The sequence below is a fragment of the Centruroides sculpturatus genome, unplaced genomic scaffold (assembly GCF_000671375.1).
Source record: "Centruroides sculpturatus isolate CEXI.00-Female unplaced genomic scaffold, Cexi_2.0 scaffold207, whole genome shotgun sequence".
NCBI classification, from domain to species: Eukaryota; Metazoa; Arthropoda; class Arachnida; order Scorpiones; family Buthidae; genus Centruroides; species Centruroides sculpturatus.
Window position 1 is genome coordinate 256,820 of NW_019384378.1, and position 19,051 is coordinate 275,870.

The following is a 19,051-nucleotide window of genomic DNA, read 5'->3' on the forward strand; positions in this document are numbered from 1 at the left end:
TTGTGGTCTTAAGTTATTACCCATATATCAGGCCCTTCCCCTTTACCAAATAAAGATACATGTATAGTAATTGTGAGGTCCTAAACTACAATCACTAGTTTATATACCAAACTATATATAGTAGAAGTTTGTTAATCCTACACTCGATAATCCTACCTACCGTATATAAAAACGTTACAAAACAAATAAGTTTACAGCACATAGAGTAATTGTTTTATTATATTATTTCTATGGATATGATTAAGGAAGGAGAATTCAACTTTTTTTAATGTTATTAGTTTGTTTTTTCGGCTATAAAAAACTTAATTCTTGATAGACACAAGATACCAATTAATTGAAAGAGACAGTGATTTTTCTTTATGTATTTTTTTTTTAAATTTTTGCTTCAGGTGATGAATGAAACGAAGTGCCAACAACATCGAATATTTTTCATATGAAAAGAAATGATTTTTTTTTTTTGTCTAAAAATAAGAATTGAATAACGAACTTCAGTTGGAATTTTGCCAGGAAGATTATTACCAAGGTATATTTACTTCTTATTCTAACGAAAAACTTTTCTGAATGATTCTTAATTTCTTTTTTATTTTATAGTTTTTACTAAAATANTTTTTTGCTTAACATTATCACGTGTTAAGACAATTTATATTAAGTTTTATATCGATTTTCCGGGCATTTTCGTAATTAAAACTTTGAAAAAGTAATTTGGAATCGTTTATTTTAAGAGAAATATTTATTTAATACGCTAATTTCTTCGTTTAATTTAAAATAAATATATAAAGATTTAAACGTCGAATATATTTTAACACGAATTAAACTACAGGGTGGTCCGAAAATCAGTTAACCACGTATTGTTTTGTGTTGTTGAGTTAAAATGGCGTATTTTTCTTATCAAACTTGATAGAATTTTAATTATTTTTTAAATGTTGATAGAGTAAAACCTGTCTAAAACGGTCTAATTCGATAGGGTCTAGTCCGGCTTACACAGGTTTTTCTGTATTTCTATTTAATTAGTAAATTATCTAAATGAAATTTTTGTAAATTCTCTTAACGTAGGAAGCATTTACCAAAAGTTGTAACCATAAACTTGCTAATTAAATTAATTTACGAAGATAACTTCAACGGATTCATCATAAACATTACCAAAAAGTCGATAAAGAAAAATAATACTTTATGGTATATATAAATCTTTATAAAATTCTTCGCTAACAAGTCATAAAATCTAATAAATACATTTTTATAATTTATATATTACGCATAAATTCAAGAAAATCTCGACATTTTAATTAGATATTTCCCTTTAGAATGGACCGATTTTTTAAATATAAAATCAAAACAAAAGGAAAACTTTTTGTTAGTTTTAATCAATTTTAATCGTTTCTCATTTGAAAACAATACACGTGATTAATATATTTTTGCAGTTATTAGATATAAAATTATTTAAGAAGTGCATCAACATTATTAACAGAAGGAAACAATTCGTTTAAAAATCAGTATTGTATACCCCTATATACAATAACGTCACACACACAGTTTTATAATAAAACAATCGGTGGGTCAACACTAAAATATTCCCTGATATATTTTATTTATTTATTTATTTATTTTTTTAAGAAAATTACAATTTTTTTTCCCCTAATGTGACATAATTAAGACAACTCGACAATACATTGTTGATAGAGAGACGACAATGACAATTAAACAAGTGTATATGTATATATGTATATATATATATATATATTTTTTCCTCATTTTAAGTTACAAATAAATTGAATTTATTAGTAAAACACTTGATATTTTTCCATTATTTTAACTACTAATTTGAATTCTGACGGTCACCATCACGAATTTATCTCATTCTTTTGAAAAAATTTAACAAAAGAAATATTCATATTATTATAGATTCTTAAAATATTATTATTTTTCTTCGTGATATGCTTAGAATATTAATTGCATATTTTATTTTATTTATTTAAATATTTATTTTTTATATATACGATATGCATTTAATCCTATAGAAAACATACTTCAAATGAATTTTATTGAAATTATTATTATATTATCCATAGGCTATATACAATCTATATAAAGGTTTTCTTAAAGTATAGTCTATATGAAGTTTATATCAAAAAATTTTAATTAATTAATTAATATAACGCGTTTTTTTATGTTATAAACTGGATCTTTTTATTTATTTATTTAAAATATTAAAACAGGTGATTAATAATAAAATACTGTAATATAAACCAGTATTATTCGTTGTATATCATATGAAATTTTAGTATCACAATAAAATAGATAATAAAACTTAGTAAAGAATTAAATTTAGTTAATATTTCTTTTTTTAAAAAAAAAAACAATTGATAAATTTATTAATATAATACGCTAATTAGACGTCGTTTTCCATTTTTTTTTTTTAAATTGATCTCTTAATATTTATGACAAATCGTATATAAATTCGATCCGTGCCTTCACTAATTTAAGTACACTTCGACATTGACTAAGTTAATAGATACAAATACGTTTTACTATATGAAGAGAATAGAAAAGAACGTAGATAATAATTATCTTCTCACGTAATTACAACCCCTTTATGAACGCAAGGACCGTTCTTTCCTTCTAATAAAGCGGGCCAAAGATATGTTTTAATGTGTTCTGATTCTTGGTTTGACGTGTGAAAACGAACGTGCATGTCACGTCGAAATATTCGTGCTTCGTACTCGATAAAAAAGGGTGGAGTCTGATTACACAAACCCCAAGCCAATCGGACACAATCCTTTACGTATTGGATTAGTCCGTCGCATTTTTTCAGGCATGGATAATCGTATAATGTTGCCCAAATTTGAGTACACACCTCCTATAAAAATAGAATTTAATAATTAGAAAATGTTACTTGGAGCATCGATTTAATAATCTAATCAAATTTTTTTTTTAATAATAATAATATAAGGCGGCCCAAAAATTAGTTAACCTTGTGTCAAGTTTTATCAATCGAATACTGAGATTATAACGTGTTTTTCTTATCGAAAATAAGGGAGAAATTTAATCTTTACAGTGGTTATTAACTGACATTTGGGTCGCCTCGATTACTTATAACTATTAATTTTTTTTTATAATTTATGATGATGATGATGATGATAAACACTGAAATACGAAACGTCACTAAAAGAATTAATTTGACAAAAAAGGAAGCAGTTTCAATCTATTTTCTTTCTCATTTTAATGATTGTGAATTATCAAAAGATGAAAAGAATTGTCTATTATTATCTTTAAAAAATAACTTCAAAATAAAAGAAAGTATAGGCTAAATGAGAATAGTTTACTCTTTTTATCGGAGATATGTACATAAAAATAGGATTTTTTCGAATTAATTGGTTAAATTTGAAATGATTACACGACGGTGTCTCATTATAAGGGACATTTAAAGTGAAATAAAGTCAAAAAAAAAATTTTTTTTTTCATTTTCAACCGTGAAATTTATATTTATATTTCTTTCAATTTTGGCGTATTTCACTGCAGATAAGTCTATGAAAAAAAAATCTTTTCTTTAAAAAATATAACTAAAATTTAACTAAGAAATAAATACTGATGTATAGAAAAGAGTATGTTATTTTACAATTCTAATAACTTGGATATTTTGGACTTTACGTGGCATATTGGTTTTTCGAATGTTTCGTAGTAGAGAGATAAAATAACGTCTTGCACTGTATATAATATAATAGATGGACAAGATCAAGGATTCTGACACTGAATCCAAATTTCTATGGTAAACCTTTCAGGAAACTGTTTTCTCCAATCTCAAATTTGGATTTTGGAATTTTTATTCTGAAGAGAAACAATATCAAATCTTAAGCCATTTTCTAATCATTAACTATTTAAAATAATGCTTTGACGTTTTCGTAATATGATTGCAAATTGTTAACAATTATTAAGTAAATATTTAAATCTTTATACTAAGCAATTTTGCCCACCAAGTGGACGAATGGATAAAACTACCAAACATTGGTTCCTCTTCAATGGACTAATCAGGTGAAATATACTGTGTTTTCTTCACGTGTTAACGTGTAGAAAGTCCTCTCCGGAAGAAGAACTTTCTATGGCAAAGGGGGAAGCGATCTATTTCCTCTTGGCAGATCGCCCGAGTATTTGTTCCATTAATCAATCAACAAATCAAGCGATTTTATATTTAATATAACACAAAAATCACTATTTATTTCTGTAATTGTATATGGCTCTTCAATTAAAAAGTATGCCAAGAAATGCTTGCAATATTTAATGTTTATTCTCTTAGAAAGATACAGTTTTATGCCAAAAGACTTATGTATTAAAGGAAATGAGATTAGCACAATCAACACTTGATTTATATATTTCTAAAGAAAAATATTGTCCAGACAAATTTTCCTTATTGTAGAATACCCGGAGAGAAAGTTGCTTCAATCAACTTACTAAATGACTGCATTAAATTCCACAATTTTCCAAATATTTAGATATATCACTCACTCGATTTTAATGCTAACTTTGGAAATGCTGCAAGCAGTAATGAGAATATATTTTGTTTTTTTTTTTAAATAAATAATTAAATTTATACAGCGAACTCCTCGTGTAATTTTCAAATTGATAATTATAATTTTGATATATGTAACGTTAAATCTTCTTTATTCTTCATTTGTTTAGATACGAATAAAATATATATTTTCAGTAAAAATTTCTTTAAAAATTAATTAAGTTTAAATTAAATTTCGTAGAGTATTTTTAAGATAATTATAATATATTTAAATATAAATATTTAAAACATAAAATAGAAAAAAAAAATACAATTTTGTAGAAAGGTATGGATTATGATAATGAGTTTAAATGTTAACAAGCTTATACGTGTGCTCACTTTGAATAAAATAAAGTTAAAAGATCAAACAGCCGCATTTAGAATCATCAATAAAACACGTTGAGAGCGCAAAACACCTTCCTAATCAATCTTCATTTGCTACAAACTCTCAAATGTCTCAATGTAAAAGCATTGAATTTTTTCATCCTCCTCCTCCTCCTCCTTCTCTCCTTCTCTCTCTCTCTCTAAGTACAAAATTTCTTATTTTTTAAGAACTTTTCCGAACAACTTTAATTTTTTTAAATTAGTTTTTTTCTCAAATAAAATTTAAATAAAAATATTCATGTTTTGATCATTTTATTTTATTCAAAAAAAAAATATTTTTTTTATATCATAAACTTTTATTTTTCACTTTTTACCTTAATGAACGAATCTTTTTTTTGTTCTGAACAAATTATTTAATTTCGAATAATTTGATTTTTCTCGTTATCATATATAATAAAGGATATTTTCTTCGCTTTTTGTTATTAATATTCTTCCATTTTCTCCTTCAGAAAATTATCTTTTACATATATTTCAATCTCACCAAGATACTTTAGTATAAGTACTGTACATTATCGACTTTTCGCATATTTTAATACTGAATTGCACTTTATCTCTTTTTTATTCCCACTTTCTCTTTGATTAATTTAATTATTTTTTTAATCTGTTAGTCGTTTTATTTTTCTTTTATTTTCTTTAAAATTTTTTAATTTTATTGCAATTTATTTTCAATATTTTTTTTTCTATTTAATTTTTCACTTTCTAATTATTTTTATTGAATGTAGCTAAGGGTACTTATTTAGTTATCTCTTAAACAAGAGATATAACTAAGGGAGACAAGAAGAGATTGTGCGAGGATGGTCCTCGGGCGCCATCTTGGAGGCCCCACAGTAATTAACACGTGATACGACTCTGCCTTAAACTAATTAAAATATTTGTGTATATGCAATTATTAAATTCGAATAAATTCCTAATAAATAAGTGATGAAATTTACTTATTGAAAAATTGAAATGTTTCGTTGTAGAGTAAAAGTTTATGCTAGTGGACAAGATAAATTTTGGACACAAAAGCCATGGGTTCAATAGGATCTTGGTTACCATCTGCTACATCCAATTACAGTAAAGATTGTATTTCGAACGACGAAAATGGAACACTAAGAAATAATTGATTGAAATGGAAGAACTTTAAGCAGTTTGCAAGAGATAGAAAGATTGAATTGATTGAAAGACTTAAATATAATCTTTAGATAGAAGGGGGAAAAAAATTCATTTTCTGTTTCAATTGGTAATATCACTATTCTATTTTCTTGGATGAGGAACGTTTCGGATTTAATCAAATTGATTTGGGCATCAAAGCAACTTTACTAACTTATCAGGAATTTGTAAGTTAAGTATCCAATTGGAATGTCAATAAAGTCTATCCAACATCTGAAAGATAAATTCGAGCATCCATTAATTCAGTTCAAGGTATTATTCATTTATTGATAAGATGTATATAGATAAAAAATGGAATATATTTGTTATCTTTGAAAAATATTTATAATAAAATAGATTTTAACATATAATAAATTTGTATTCAAATTCTTAAAGAGCAAAGAACATTTTCAAAATTGATTAAAATTCAAATAATAATAATAATAATAATAATAATTTAAAGTTAATAAATGACGTGTCTTATGACAACAACAATATTTTTAATTAATTCTGCAGATTTTATTGTAAATAATATATAATTTTAAGTATAAAAATGTAATTTACAGATAGGAACCTTCAAAAAAAAAGTGAAAAAATATTATTAACAATGGAGGGTTATTGTCATTTTTCATAACATTATTATTCATTTAAAATAGTTAAAATTAAAACTAAATTAATTTATTATGTAGAAATGTAAGTGTTTAATATTATATCGACTACAAACAAATATTTTTCTATTTTACTTTAATAATAACAAATACTCTAACAACTACAACAGCAATAACTATAACTCGATGCTTAGAGAAATCCGCGAAACTTCACGCTACAAATTTCGTGCCTATCAAGAGGGTGGCTACTTCATTGAATTTTATAACCACAAACTAGTCCAAGGACTGACATACCAAAAAAAATAAAATAAAATAAAATAAAATAAACAGTAAATAATAGTTTAAAATTAATTCTTTTTACCTCTATTCCCTTACTGTTTTACATTTCTGTATATATATATATATATTATCTACTTGGATCTTGTTTATTAATAAGACTTATTATAATAAATATTTTTCCATAGTAAAAAAGTTATGGGCATAAATAAAAACAATTCTTTGTATCCTTAAGTTATACTCTGGTGTAATTATATTATAGAACAACTGTATAATTAAAATTATACGAGTATTTACACGAAAGAAAATTGTATATTAAACTATTATTAAGTTAATATTTTAATACACACCTCGATATTTTTTCGTATTTCGAATCTATCCACTGTAGTACGTAAGTAACAAGCAACACTCATTTCTAAATCTCGAGCTGTAGGATCTGTTATCATTTCTCTTTCACAAATGGGTTCTGACATCTGGAGTATTCGTCGAACATTTGATTTGATATCTGTAATTGTGTTCTGTATAGACCGAAAAGCCAGCTGTAATTTTTTTAAAAAAAAGATACATTATAATTAATTATAATAATCATTTAATCGAGAATAGACTAAAACAAAATCGTCTAAAACACCTTTAGAAACTATGCCATTAAAGTTTTAAATCAAAGAATGATTAATGAATTTCTCAAAAATTTCAGGATGTTAGCGATGAAATATAACGATAGCGACCTTTCATCATTAAGATAATAATTCAATATATCATAATTCATAACGCCTCTATTGTTTAGTAAAGTTGAGTGACCTGTTAAGAAAGCAGATAATGGTACTACGCCAGTTCATCTTTGATAAAATTTATACATTTAGAAGCATTAATTATCTAATTTAAACTCTAAAATCTTTTAAAATAGATAAATTTTACTTATAAAAAAAAACTTATGTTTTATGTCTTTAAAAGCAATCACTTTAATAGAGTAAACTACAGTAAAAACTTGCCTAAAACGGGAACGTTCCATTCAGATTTTTCTCGTTTAGGCAGGTTTTAGTTTTAGACAGATTCTGATATTTTATAACACATTCAATTTGGGATATAATAACGTTATACTTATAAAAAGAAGCTGATGTTTGGAATTGAATGTTAGTACCAAAATATTAGATTTAAATCGCTTATTGCTCTATTTTCGTGATGCCAAAGGATAAAAGTTTATCACTGAATAGGCTGTGCTAACGTAATCGGCTCATCAATATCTTTATCGCGTGTGCAATGAGAATATAGGGGTTAATCTATGGTATAAGTGTCAGATATCTCACTCACACTTTCATCCCATCTTCATCAATCGTAAGAATATTTTTATTTATATATAATCTATCGTAGTTATTGAATTCGAATTAGATATTAGGAATAAATTATTGAAAAAAAATAATAATTATTATATAATATAAAAAATTTCCTTTTCTAAAAAATAATACCAGTCGACCCCCCTATAACACTGTTGATTTTTCCGTTTTATATGAATCCCATGTTGTACGAGTCACTTAGATGTTACAAATATGTGTGCCGGGCTATGAATGGCTCATTATTTGTAAAATCCAATTGACTCGTACAACATGGAATTCATATAAAATGGAAAAATCAACAGTGTTATAGGGGGGTCGACTGGTATTTAGAAATAAACATTAAAATTTTCGACAAAATAAACTAATAAAATTCTTTAATTTAACAGTATAAATGTTTATAAAATTTGAAGAATTTTATTAAATTAAATATTTCAAGTCATACAATAAATAAATAAATAAATACAATTAAATTTATAATTTTAAAAACAATTAAAAATATTAAAAAAAAACATTTTTAATGTATAATTTAATCATTGTTTAGAATGACATTTACAGAATAAACAACTCACAATGCAATTAATCGAGATATTAATAGAACTCAATTAATCTTTGCTCTAATAACATAATAATTTAACCAAGACGAGATATGTTGTTAAGCTATAACACAATCACTGTTATTTTAATTCCCTCATTAATTACATATAATGATATTATTATTAGGTGTACGTACAATAATTAAATAATAATAATTATAATAATTTTACACGATATATCTATTATTTAAGAAACATTTTTTTAAAAATATTTTATTGGTTTTATCATGATAGAAAGATTTATTTATTTACTTGGGAAGACAATAGAAATGTCGTCATAAATGTATGGATGAAAGTGAAGGAGATAAATAAATAATGGCTGATGGTTATAAGGGTACTTACGACAACAACGGAGAATAACAGCTTGGATTTTAATTCATCTGCATGTCTAAGTTCTGGAAGACTGTCCAATGCATCTAGAGTATCGACTCGTGCTTGGGCATAAAGATTTCCATAGCGACGGATCAGCGCTGTTGGACGTTTCTCACCAAGAGAAACGTTCTCAAAACGCATGCCTCGCTCCAACATCTTCTGTGCTTGTTCAGCAAGCCTGCAAGATAAACGTACTCCAAATTTATTCACATATTTTATCTTATTTCTATTGTTCCCCTCACCTTTGTTTTTCTAACTAGGAATTTACCGCTTAATTAAAGAAATTGGGTTGTATACCCCCTTTAAATTTTACTGTAATAAAGTGTAACGAATATTTAAACAATGTAGACATCGTTTAAATATTTTATATACATATATTTAACTATATGTTTTTTTTTTTTTTTTGTTTCATCAAATTTTATGTTTCTTTTATATAAAATTTAACGATTTATATAATTTAATTAAATTTAATATTGATAAATGATCATTTAATTTTTTAAATTTCTTTAATACTTTGTAAGATACAAGAGACAAGCGATGTTAAATTCATAAACATTTTTTGAAGTGTTTGCTATTATGAAACAATGTTATTTTAATCATCAAGCAGTTTCCCTTTTTTTTTCCTTCCTCTTTTCCTTTTAGTTTTGTAAGAAAAGCTAAATTTCCCATTAATTTACAAAGAAAACTTTAACTTGATTTTACTGTAGCGTAAAGACTTAGAAGCGACATATGGCGCGCTGTTAAAATAAATCATTGTGTCAGTACAGATGGTGCAGAGTTCCCAACGATTTGTTTAATAAATCTTTTATGCCAAAAAGACATTGAAAAGTTAGGTATCAGGATAGCACTCGTCTTTCAATAACTGTTAAAACTCTTAACACAATTCGCTCCAATGCGATTAATATCTGTCGCTAACGCTAAAAACAAAAATCGCTTTATTTTATTCACACCTTTTCACCTGTAATTAATTTCTCCTTCGTTTCTAATCTTTAATTTTGAAATTAAACGAAAATAAAATCAATTTTATTAGTTAAAAAAAATACTTCTTATGAAGATATTTTAAAGTATTGAATAAACTTATGTAACTTCTAAAATGGAAATTCATCGTAGTTGAAGAAGATGAATGAATGAAGAAACCTTCTTTAGAGCCATTGTAAAATGTTTAGTAGGAAGAAAGAAATTTACTACAACAAAATACTATCAAACGATCCTTTTTTAGAGTTTAGGAATCAATTTTATTTACTTTATACCGCAAAAAAAAGTGTCGAATTTGAAGCCATCACTCGATTCATTCTCTCAAATGTCACTTATAATGACGAATTTCTTTAGTATAGATTCGAATCATTTCTTTTAACTTACCTCTCCTTCATCTTTTTTTCTCTCTCTTGAAGTGTTTCAATGGTTTGCTGGGCCTTTGCCAATTCGTCGTGAAGATTTTCAACTTGTCGTCGATATGCATTAGTCTCCCATCCATTTGCATCGTTTATTTCGCCATTTTGATTCTTCAGCGTGACAGTCGGACTTGTTGAACACCTTGAACCTGTTTACAACGTTTGATATTTGATAAATTCTCCAGAAAATATTTTCAAATTATTAATAATAAAATAATATTAATAAATGTTTTTTTTTAAATTGCTTGTAAGCATTCCTAAAGCGGGAGGAACAGACTAGAATGTCAATATTTGCTAACAAAATATATATTTTATGTAAATTTTTACATCTAATTATGATTGAGAATCTTTCTTCGGTCATAAAAAAAGAAGTAAATGTAAATTTAATGCCAAACAAGGGTATAAACTGATAGTGTTCACAGAGGTTTTGTACTTCGATTAGTTGGATTTATCTCTTCTTTACTTCTTTCTTCTGGCTTGAAAATACCTCGTATATGTATGACATTGATTCGAAAGTTAATGAAGGATCGACTCTACTTCCATCTCTGTATGAGGCGGAGTGCCCCTTTCAATGATGGAAGAGAAGCTCCTCCCAATAATGGGGTAGAAGTATCCATTTATGTTGTTTGGGGTAAAGCTTTTTCCGATAATGGAACAGTCGAACAGAAGAATGTATCAGCAAAAGAACATATGAGAATTATCTCATTTCGGTCATTTATGCCAATTAATTACTCGTAATAATGCGATAAGTATCAAAAATATTTTACTCATTATCTATTAATTTTATGATTGTTATTTGAGAAAATAATTTAAGCAAAAGTATCAACTACGATGATTAAAATCCTGTTGTCTCGAGTGAACTTATCCAATTAGGAAAGGAAAAATTCTTCTCACATCTTTTGTTGGAGAGATTTAAGAACAATCACTTCAAACCTTCGTATTAATTAATAGCGGAAATAAAATGTTTCCAATAGATATAAAATAATTGACGTAATTAACGAATTAATGTTGACAATGCTTTAAAAAAAGGTCGAGGAGACTTGAAGGGATCCACATTCAAAAGCTTAGGAACTCTTAATTCGATGGCACGTTATCCGATGGACAAAAAGGGCAATTTCCTGGGTCCCCCACCGACAGGAGGCACAACCTATCCCCAAAAATTCCTCGAAGAAAAGTGTGTGAAGCCAACACTGTACATGGGATCCCCTAAATTCAAATTTTCCTAAGCCCCATAAAGCTGTAACGCGCCACTGTCCTGGTTTATACAGAAACAAAACAAGTAATTTAAAGTGACTTAATTAACATGATAAAAAATAAATAAATACTTCAAGTTACAAATAAGAGGCAGAAAATATAAATAACTTATTCTACGGAGATGATAAAATAAATTTTATGTAGTAAATACGAATTAAAATATACAGTAAATTTCAGCATCTTTCAAATTAGTTCCTCGAGCTATTTTGTCAGATAAATATTCTACAAGGACGTATTGCAACTTCTAAACTTTATTAAAATTAGAATAAATTCGCGAAGATTTATAATAATGTCACATTAAAAGCATTTTCTTAATTATATTCAAATGAAATTAAGTCAATACCGAGAAGTACAGTACATTTTCTGCTAATTCAAAAATGATATAAATTAGAAAGTTAAATTAAATACAAAAATCAAGCAATTATTAACATTACCTTCTAACTGAAATGTATATTTTATTGTTATAAAAATAATTTTTAAAAAATGCTTATTTAACATGATTTAAGGTATCATAAAAATATATTTTAGGATGTAATAAATATATATATTTTTTAATATTTCTGTTATAATTTTAATGTAATTACTTGTCTCCAAGCTTTGCCCCCTCACTGCCTCTATGGATGCCCATGTACTGTACATACATATAAAAATATTATCATCATTATATTTGTACATGTACAAAAATGTTACAGAGTATAATAAGGCTAAATATCATGNGGAAAGGGGGGCATAAGAGCACGTATCATACATATTGGCGGGCCTCGAACACGGGTCCTAACATGTTTATCTCTAGATTAAATCAATGAAAAGTTACGTAAACTCTAACTAAACCCATAATGAAACTTATTATAAACATTGATAATTTGTATTTTTATAATTAAAGATTTTAATTAAAATATATAAAGTAATGTAACAATTTCATTTATAAAAGTTTATAAATTCTGACTTAAAAAAAGAATTTTACTTTTGCTTGAAATAAATGATGAAATATTATATCTAAAAGAGGTGTTTCGCTTTCCTATCTTTCATTTTTCCCCCTTCTTCCTTTTTTTTTTTTAATGTATCAAACTATATTTTGTCCCATCGCTCATTCCTCAATTAATGTTTTGAAAATCGCCAATCCAAGCAGTAAGATAGCAGAGTTTTTTGTTTAACGATTTCACTAAAATGGATTGTTTTGTTTAATCAATCTTTACAAACTCTAACTTTCTCGAGATGAAAGGAAGCGAGGTTACTGTTTACGATATGGTGAATGCTTCTCTTCCTTTTATAATTAGTGATCGATGAGCATTCTAGCACCTTTTTTTCACCCTTTCCCTCTTCTTTTCAACTATACACACAGAATTTTAGTTTTATTCGGTTATTTTTTTTTAAACTAAACATATTCTATTTTGTCCTATTGATTGACCTGTATGAATTGAGAATTCAAGAAAAGTTACAAATATCTATATAAAGTTTTTATTCTGCTCACTGTAAATATATATATATATATATATATATAGGAATGATGCAGAGAAAGTGTACATCATACTAATAAAACGAGTGTACAGGGTATCCTAAAAGTACAGTGACTTAAAAACCTTAGAAGCCCTAGTGTTCCCTATCCCTATAAATTGATGTTATTTTACTAACAGAATATATATATATCGCGAAAGGCTCCCTGAATGGAAAAAGGGGGGCCCGTTTTATCATTGACGCTTTATAGCTTCATGGGGTCCAGGAAAATTTTGAATTAAGGGCCCCATTACAGCGTTGACTTCAAGCATTTTTCTTCGAGAAAATTTTTTGCGGAAATATTTTCTTATAAAAGATTGGTTTGGAGCTCTGCTTGGTAGGGCCCCAAACCCTACTTTTTTTGCCCATAAGATAACGCGCCACGGCCCTCTATTCTCGGGACCCATATAAGCACTCGATGCTAAAAAACTGTATACACATATTATCAACCCATAATTCTGTAAAATGTTTTCATTTTCGGATAAAAATTGAAATTAGAAATGAATAATGTAAATTATAAAATTATTAAATTAAAAATTAAGAATATAAACATAATTAAAATGTGTATACATTACTGGAATATTCTGTATTTTTAGATTCATTCGTTTTGTTAGAACGATTACATTGTTACGTCAGACTGACGTCATCGTTACAAAAAAAATGTAAAAATTGCGTCAGACTGACGTCATCGTTACAAAAAAATGTAAAAATTACGTCAGACTGACGTAGAAATTTATAATATTGTGAAGAAACGAGCTTACATTTTGTTTTTTACTGTGAATTATTGTGTAATGAAGTTTCAAAGCATAAATTTATTCTTAAAATAGCAAATACATTTAAAATTTAGTCGAAATTATACAAATTTGTTAAAATAATAATAATATTTTTTACATTAATCAAACGATTTAAGAGAACTCTAAACAGATCGATTCAAATAAAATTGACGAATTATCTTTGGTTACGAATTATGCCGACGTTACTGTAATTCATGTTATCCCATTAATTTTACAACAAACTCTATCAAAGCTTAATTATAACAATAATTTATAAAACTAATTCGTGACAGGAATTATTTATTCCCAAAATTAACCTGTTGATAACCTGTACGAATCTAATACATCTTTTTTTTTAAATCGAATTGTTAATTATAATAGAAATACTATCAATAATTTTTAACGTAAATCTTCATATTTGTGAAAATAATAATAATAATAATACAATCGAACCTCCAAACAACGGCCGTCTTTTAATACTCCCGTCAATGGCCGTTGTTCAGAGGTTAATTATTAAAAGTTTTTTAAAAATAGTATTTGTTTACAGATTAATTTGTAAGCAAGTTAAAAATGGCCACTGTTTAAAGGTGGCCGTTATTGAAGGGTTGGACTGTGTTTTAGTAATTAATTTTATTTATTTTATAATTATAATTTACGAAGCTATTAGATATAATTAAATTAGTTTTATAAGGAAAGATCTATGAGATATGAGAGAAAATAATCCAATTATACTAATGCTATCGTATAAAATCAAATATTTATTAACAATAATACAGAACATTTACAAAATAAATATATTTTATAAACTATAGAAAATAATCTTTGTACTTTGTTTATTGATTGAACAACTTTTAGTTTCTCTCTCTCTTTTTTTTTTTAAAAAAAAGGAAATAAAATAAATCGATGAAGTTTCAAAATTAGATCTCTAGAGACTTCTATCACCGCTCATTAGAAGACATCTTATCTTAAATTCTCTGTAAAATAAGTGAAATAACTGTCACGATAAATTTGTATTTTAAAGCTATAAAAGAATAGAAAACTGCTTGTAAAATTTCTAAAATTGTAAAATAATTGACATTTGCTACATTCTTTAGACATTTTGAGTGCTACGTAATTTTAATTTTACAACGAAATAAAATATAAATTTTATTTTAATATTTTTCCATTTGTTTCTTATAATATTAATATATTTATTAAAGATAAATTATAATTTTATTTGATTCTAATACTATTTATGTGTCATGTTTTATATCAGATCTCTTGTTAAAAATTTTCACTTTTAAAGTGTTTTAAACGAAATTTTTACGTTTTGTAGTAATAAAATCTTTAAAAAAAAAAGAGTTTTAATAATCAAAATTTAATAAAAGGTTACAATATTTAAGAATGATTTCGATTTTTTCTTCAGAATTGCCTTACGATCTTTAAAGGTCACTAACCACATCTACACCAATTTCACGGTATTCTAGAATACAAGAATGTCAAGGATTGTCAAAGATCTATGATATAAACACTAATCTGAAGTGTGCTGTTTTTAGGAATAGCATTTTATGTAGATAATCTTACAATTCTGATAGCAAAAATCTTTTTGTAATATTTAAATTTGCCGTATTAAATTTCTGCATACAACATTACGTATGTAGCGACAGTTTACTATTTTTTTTGTTTATGATAATGAATTAAATTAATATCTTTCTTTCAGCTATACATTAAGTTAAATAAAGAAGTTTTTCTTTTAATACAGAACTTATAAGTGTAACTTTTATAATTAGCGACAGGTTAAACATTAAGATGAAAGAAGGGGCTTAAACTTCAAGACCCGAAACGGGCCTACAAACATTACTTTATTCTATTTAATAAACAGTGGATCAGGGAAAAGGTCAGGAAGATCCTTGCTAAGCCCAGGGGCCCAAATGATATGTACTATAAATTGTAAAGTATTATACTGAATACAAAACACTATTTCTTATTTAAAGACTGGGCAAAATCCACTTGAAAATTGCATATTTTTATCTTAGAAATTCTCAGATTGCCAAGATTTCAATATTTTTAATGTTTAGAAGCAAATATTCATCAAGTAAAAACAAAGAGGAATGCAGCAACCGACCAAAAAATAACATTAAAAATTCAACCTTCAATTCAAAAAACATAGTAAAAAAATCAATATTCTGATTGAATAGCTACACAAATACAAAGTAACAATTTAAAAAAATCTATATTATTCTTTGTTATTTATAATATTTATATGAAGCACTAGAAATAACTTCATCCAAATATTTTAAAATAGTGAATAAAACAGAAAAGAATTAAATGAGGTAAAATAAATTCTCATTCACTCTTATCGAATAAAATTTTATATTTATAAACATATTAAAAAAAAACATAGAAAATTTATTAGAAATATAAAATTATGACTTAAATTTAAATTAATTTAGCAATTTCTAGATATTATTTCAAAGAATTTATATAACTTTGAATGAATAAATCTGAGAAGAATGAAGGTATATAATTTAATATAACTAAACAGTTATTAAATAAGTAAATTTTCAATTAATATATTACTTTAAAATAATAATTTTAAAATTCTCATCATAATTTTATAGAGGAATTTTATGTCGATATTTTTACTCGGATACTAATTTATAATTTATAAGCTTCAGAATGATTATAAATTCATGTAATTTTACAAAATACAAGTTTAAAGAAGGCAAGATCATTGTGTAAAATGAACACTGATTGGTCGTGGGTTCGTGCCTCACTAACAATGTTGATCGCGTGGAGTTTTCAGTGTTTTCTTCACCTGTCTAACACATAAATAGGTATCAGTTTTCCACAGAAAGTCCACTCACAAAGCATCCCTATTTGAAGATCACCTATGTGTTGCATTGCTCTTCAATCTAATTTTACTATGTAAAGTCCTCTTATAAAGTCATTTATCTAGATATTAAATATAAAATCTCAAAGAAGATTTAGTTGACTTAATAAGAATTAAATTAAGAAGTATATATTCTTCTATCTTCTTTCATTTATTCTCCAGGAAATAGTGATGAAAGTCCTAATTTTTTATTTATTTTTTATTGTATATATCTAGGAGAATGTATGGTAAGACGTTCGTAAAGATATTTTATAAAATTTAAAAGAAAAATCTAAAGGAAAATCGATAAACAGAGAAAAAAATGTGATTAATTATTACGAATAAAAGCATAAAATTTTAATACGTTCTTAACATATTTTATGAAAGAACAACATTCCTGTAAATTTATTTCATACATTATTAAGATTATTTGAAATGCCATTATCTAAATTCTTCATTAGTATAATGAAGAAAATTGTCAGCAAATTTGAGTTGAGTAAATATTTTAAGCGAAAGAATAATCAATGCTTCAAGAGATGCATCGAAATTTAGTTAATCATGTATCGCTTTGAAATGTTAAAATGGGATGCCAGATAAATACAATTTTAATGGATGTTTATCTCAAAAAAATAAGCTTGAAATCGAAAAACTTTTAGCAAACTTGATTAAATATAAGCGTAAGAATTAGATAATGACGTAACAGAAGGGCCTACATTTCAGGAGGGCCTTCAGAAGGGGGGGAGTGCAGTTGCATCACCTTAGATTTTTCTCGTTCCAAGGTCTTTAACCGAATACCTCAGGTAGTAAAAAGAAAAAAACGATTAAGAATCTACGCTATATAGGAGTGTATAGATGACAGACAGACAAACAGACAGACATCTCACTTTTATGTATACCGAAAATACATAAAAAGTTTCTAAAAGATTAAATCTCGTCTCATAATATTTATTGAATGATTTAAATATCAATTTACAAAATTTAAATAATTTCGATTAAAAATATAACTAATAAAATACACCCGGAGTTAATTTGTTTGACATTAAGTGATATATTATTATAAAATTAAGTCTTCAAATATTTCCTTGTAACAAGTTTCATTCAACTATGATTAATAACAACGATAGATATTAACCTTCGGTAATCGTTTCATTGATAAATTAAGAGAAGTCTAAAGAACATTAAATCTTTAAACATTAATCTTGATCCTTTTTAATGATTTAAAACGGCATTGCTTTATATTATTAATAATTTCATGAGTTTAAATTAAGGAACAAGTGTTGTGTCAACTCAGTTTTTTTTTGCCTTGTCTCATAGATTTTTTTTTAAGATCACTAAAGGGATGGCCCATCTCCTCTACAGCTTTTAAGCTGTCAATAATATATCTTATTTTTTATTTAACCAATTTAACGTTTATTATCTTCCCCAGCATTTGGGATTTCTCTTTAAAAATAAAGTATGGCCTTTAAAGTAAAATTCCTAGAATTTTATATCGAGCCTGACATATATGTGGCATTAAATAATAATGTGGAAATCATGTTTTGTTTTTATTGTGTTTGATCTTATTTTAATTGAAGTTCTTTTTTTTTTCTTTAATTTCTAGTAAAATAAAACAATAAAAAGAAGTGTTTCTATCTCTTCTTCAACGTTATAAATTCGAATTTATATATATATATAATTATAAGTAAATAATAATATTTAATTTTAATTTATATATTCTAACTCTTAGTATATATTATAATTAACAATTTACAAGCTTAAAGATAATTTTTAACACTCTTTTGAATTTGTATTATGTACTTTGTTACAGTTGGACGAACAATAAAGTTGTTTAGAAGATAAGTAGCTAAAATTATGTTAAATTTGCGAGAAAAATTTCCTTTTTTTTTCTTTTAATAACTTTAAAGTGTGAACTTTACATTTTTTAAACAGAGTAATCCTAATAGACTTTACATAATGTAATGTTTTTAATTTATCAAACTGAAGCTAAACTTATAAAGTAATAGTGTCATTTAATATCTTAATCTGAGAAAAATTATCTAAAATACAAATTTTT

General features: G+C 26.0%; 1 protein-coding gene across 1 annotated transcript; it reads right to left on the reverse strand.

The window, feature by feature from the left end:
• Positions 1-2,395: 2,395 nt before the first annotated feature.
• LOC111617745 lies at positions 2,396-10,780 on the reverse strand. Its single transcript, XM_023359036.1, has 4 exons — positions 10,595-10,780; positions 9,206-9,413; positions 7,290-7,478; positions 2,396-2,854 (listed from the first exon to the last, which is right to left on the reverse strand). Exons 1-4 carry the CDS (start codon positions 10,603-10,605, stop codon positions 2,570-2,572), a joined length of 693 nt encoding a protein of 230 aa, XP_023214804.1. The 5' UTR covers positions 10,606-10,780; the 3' UTR covers positions 2,396-2,569.
• Between the last annotated feature and the right edge of the window lie 8,271 nt (positions 10,781-19,051).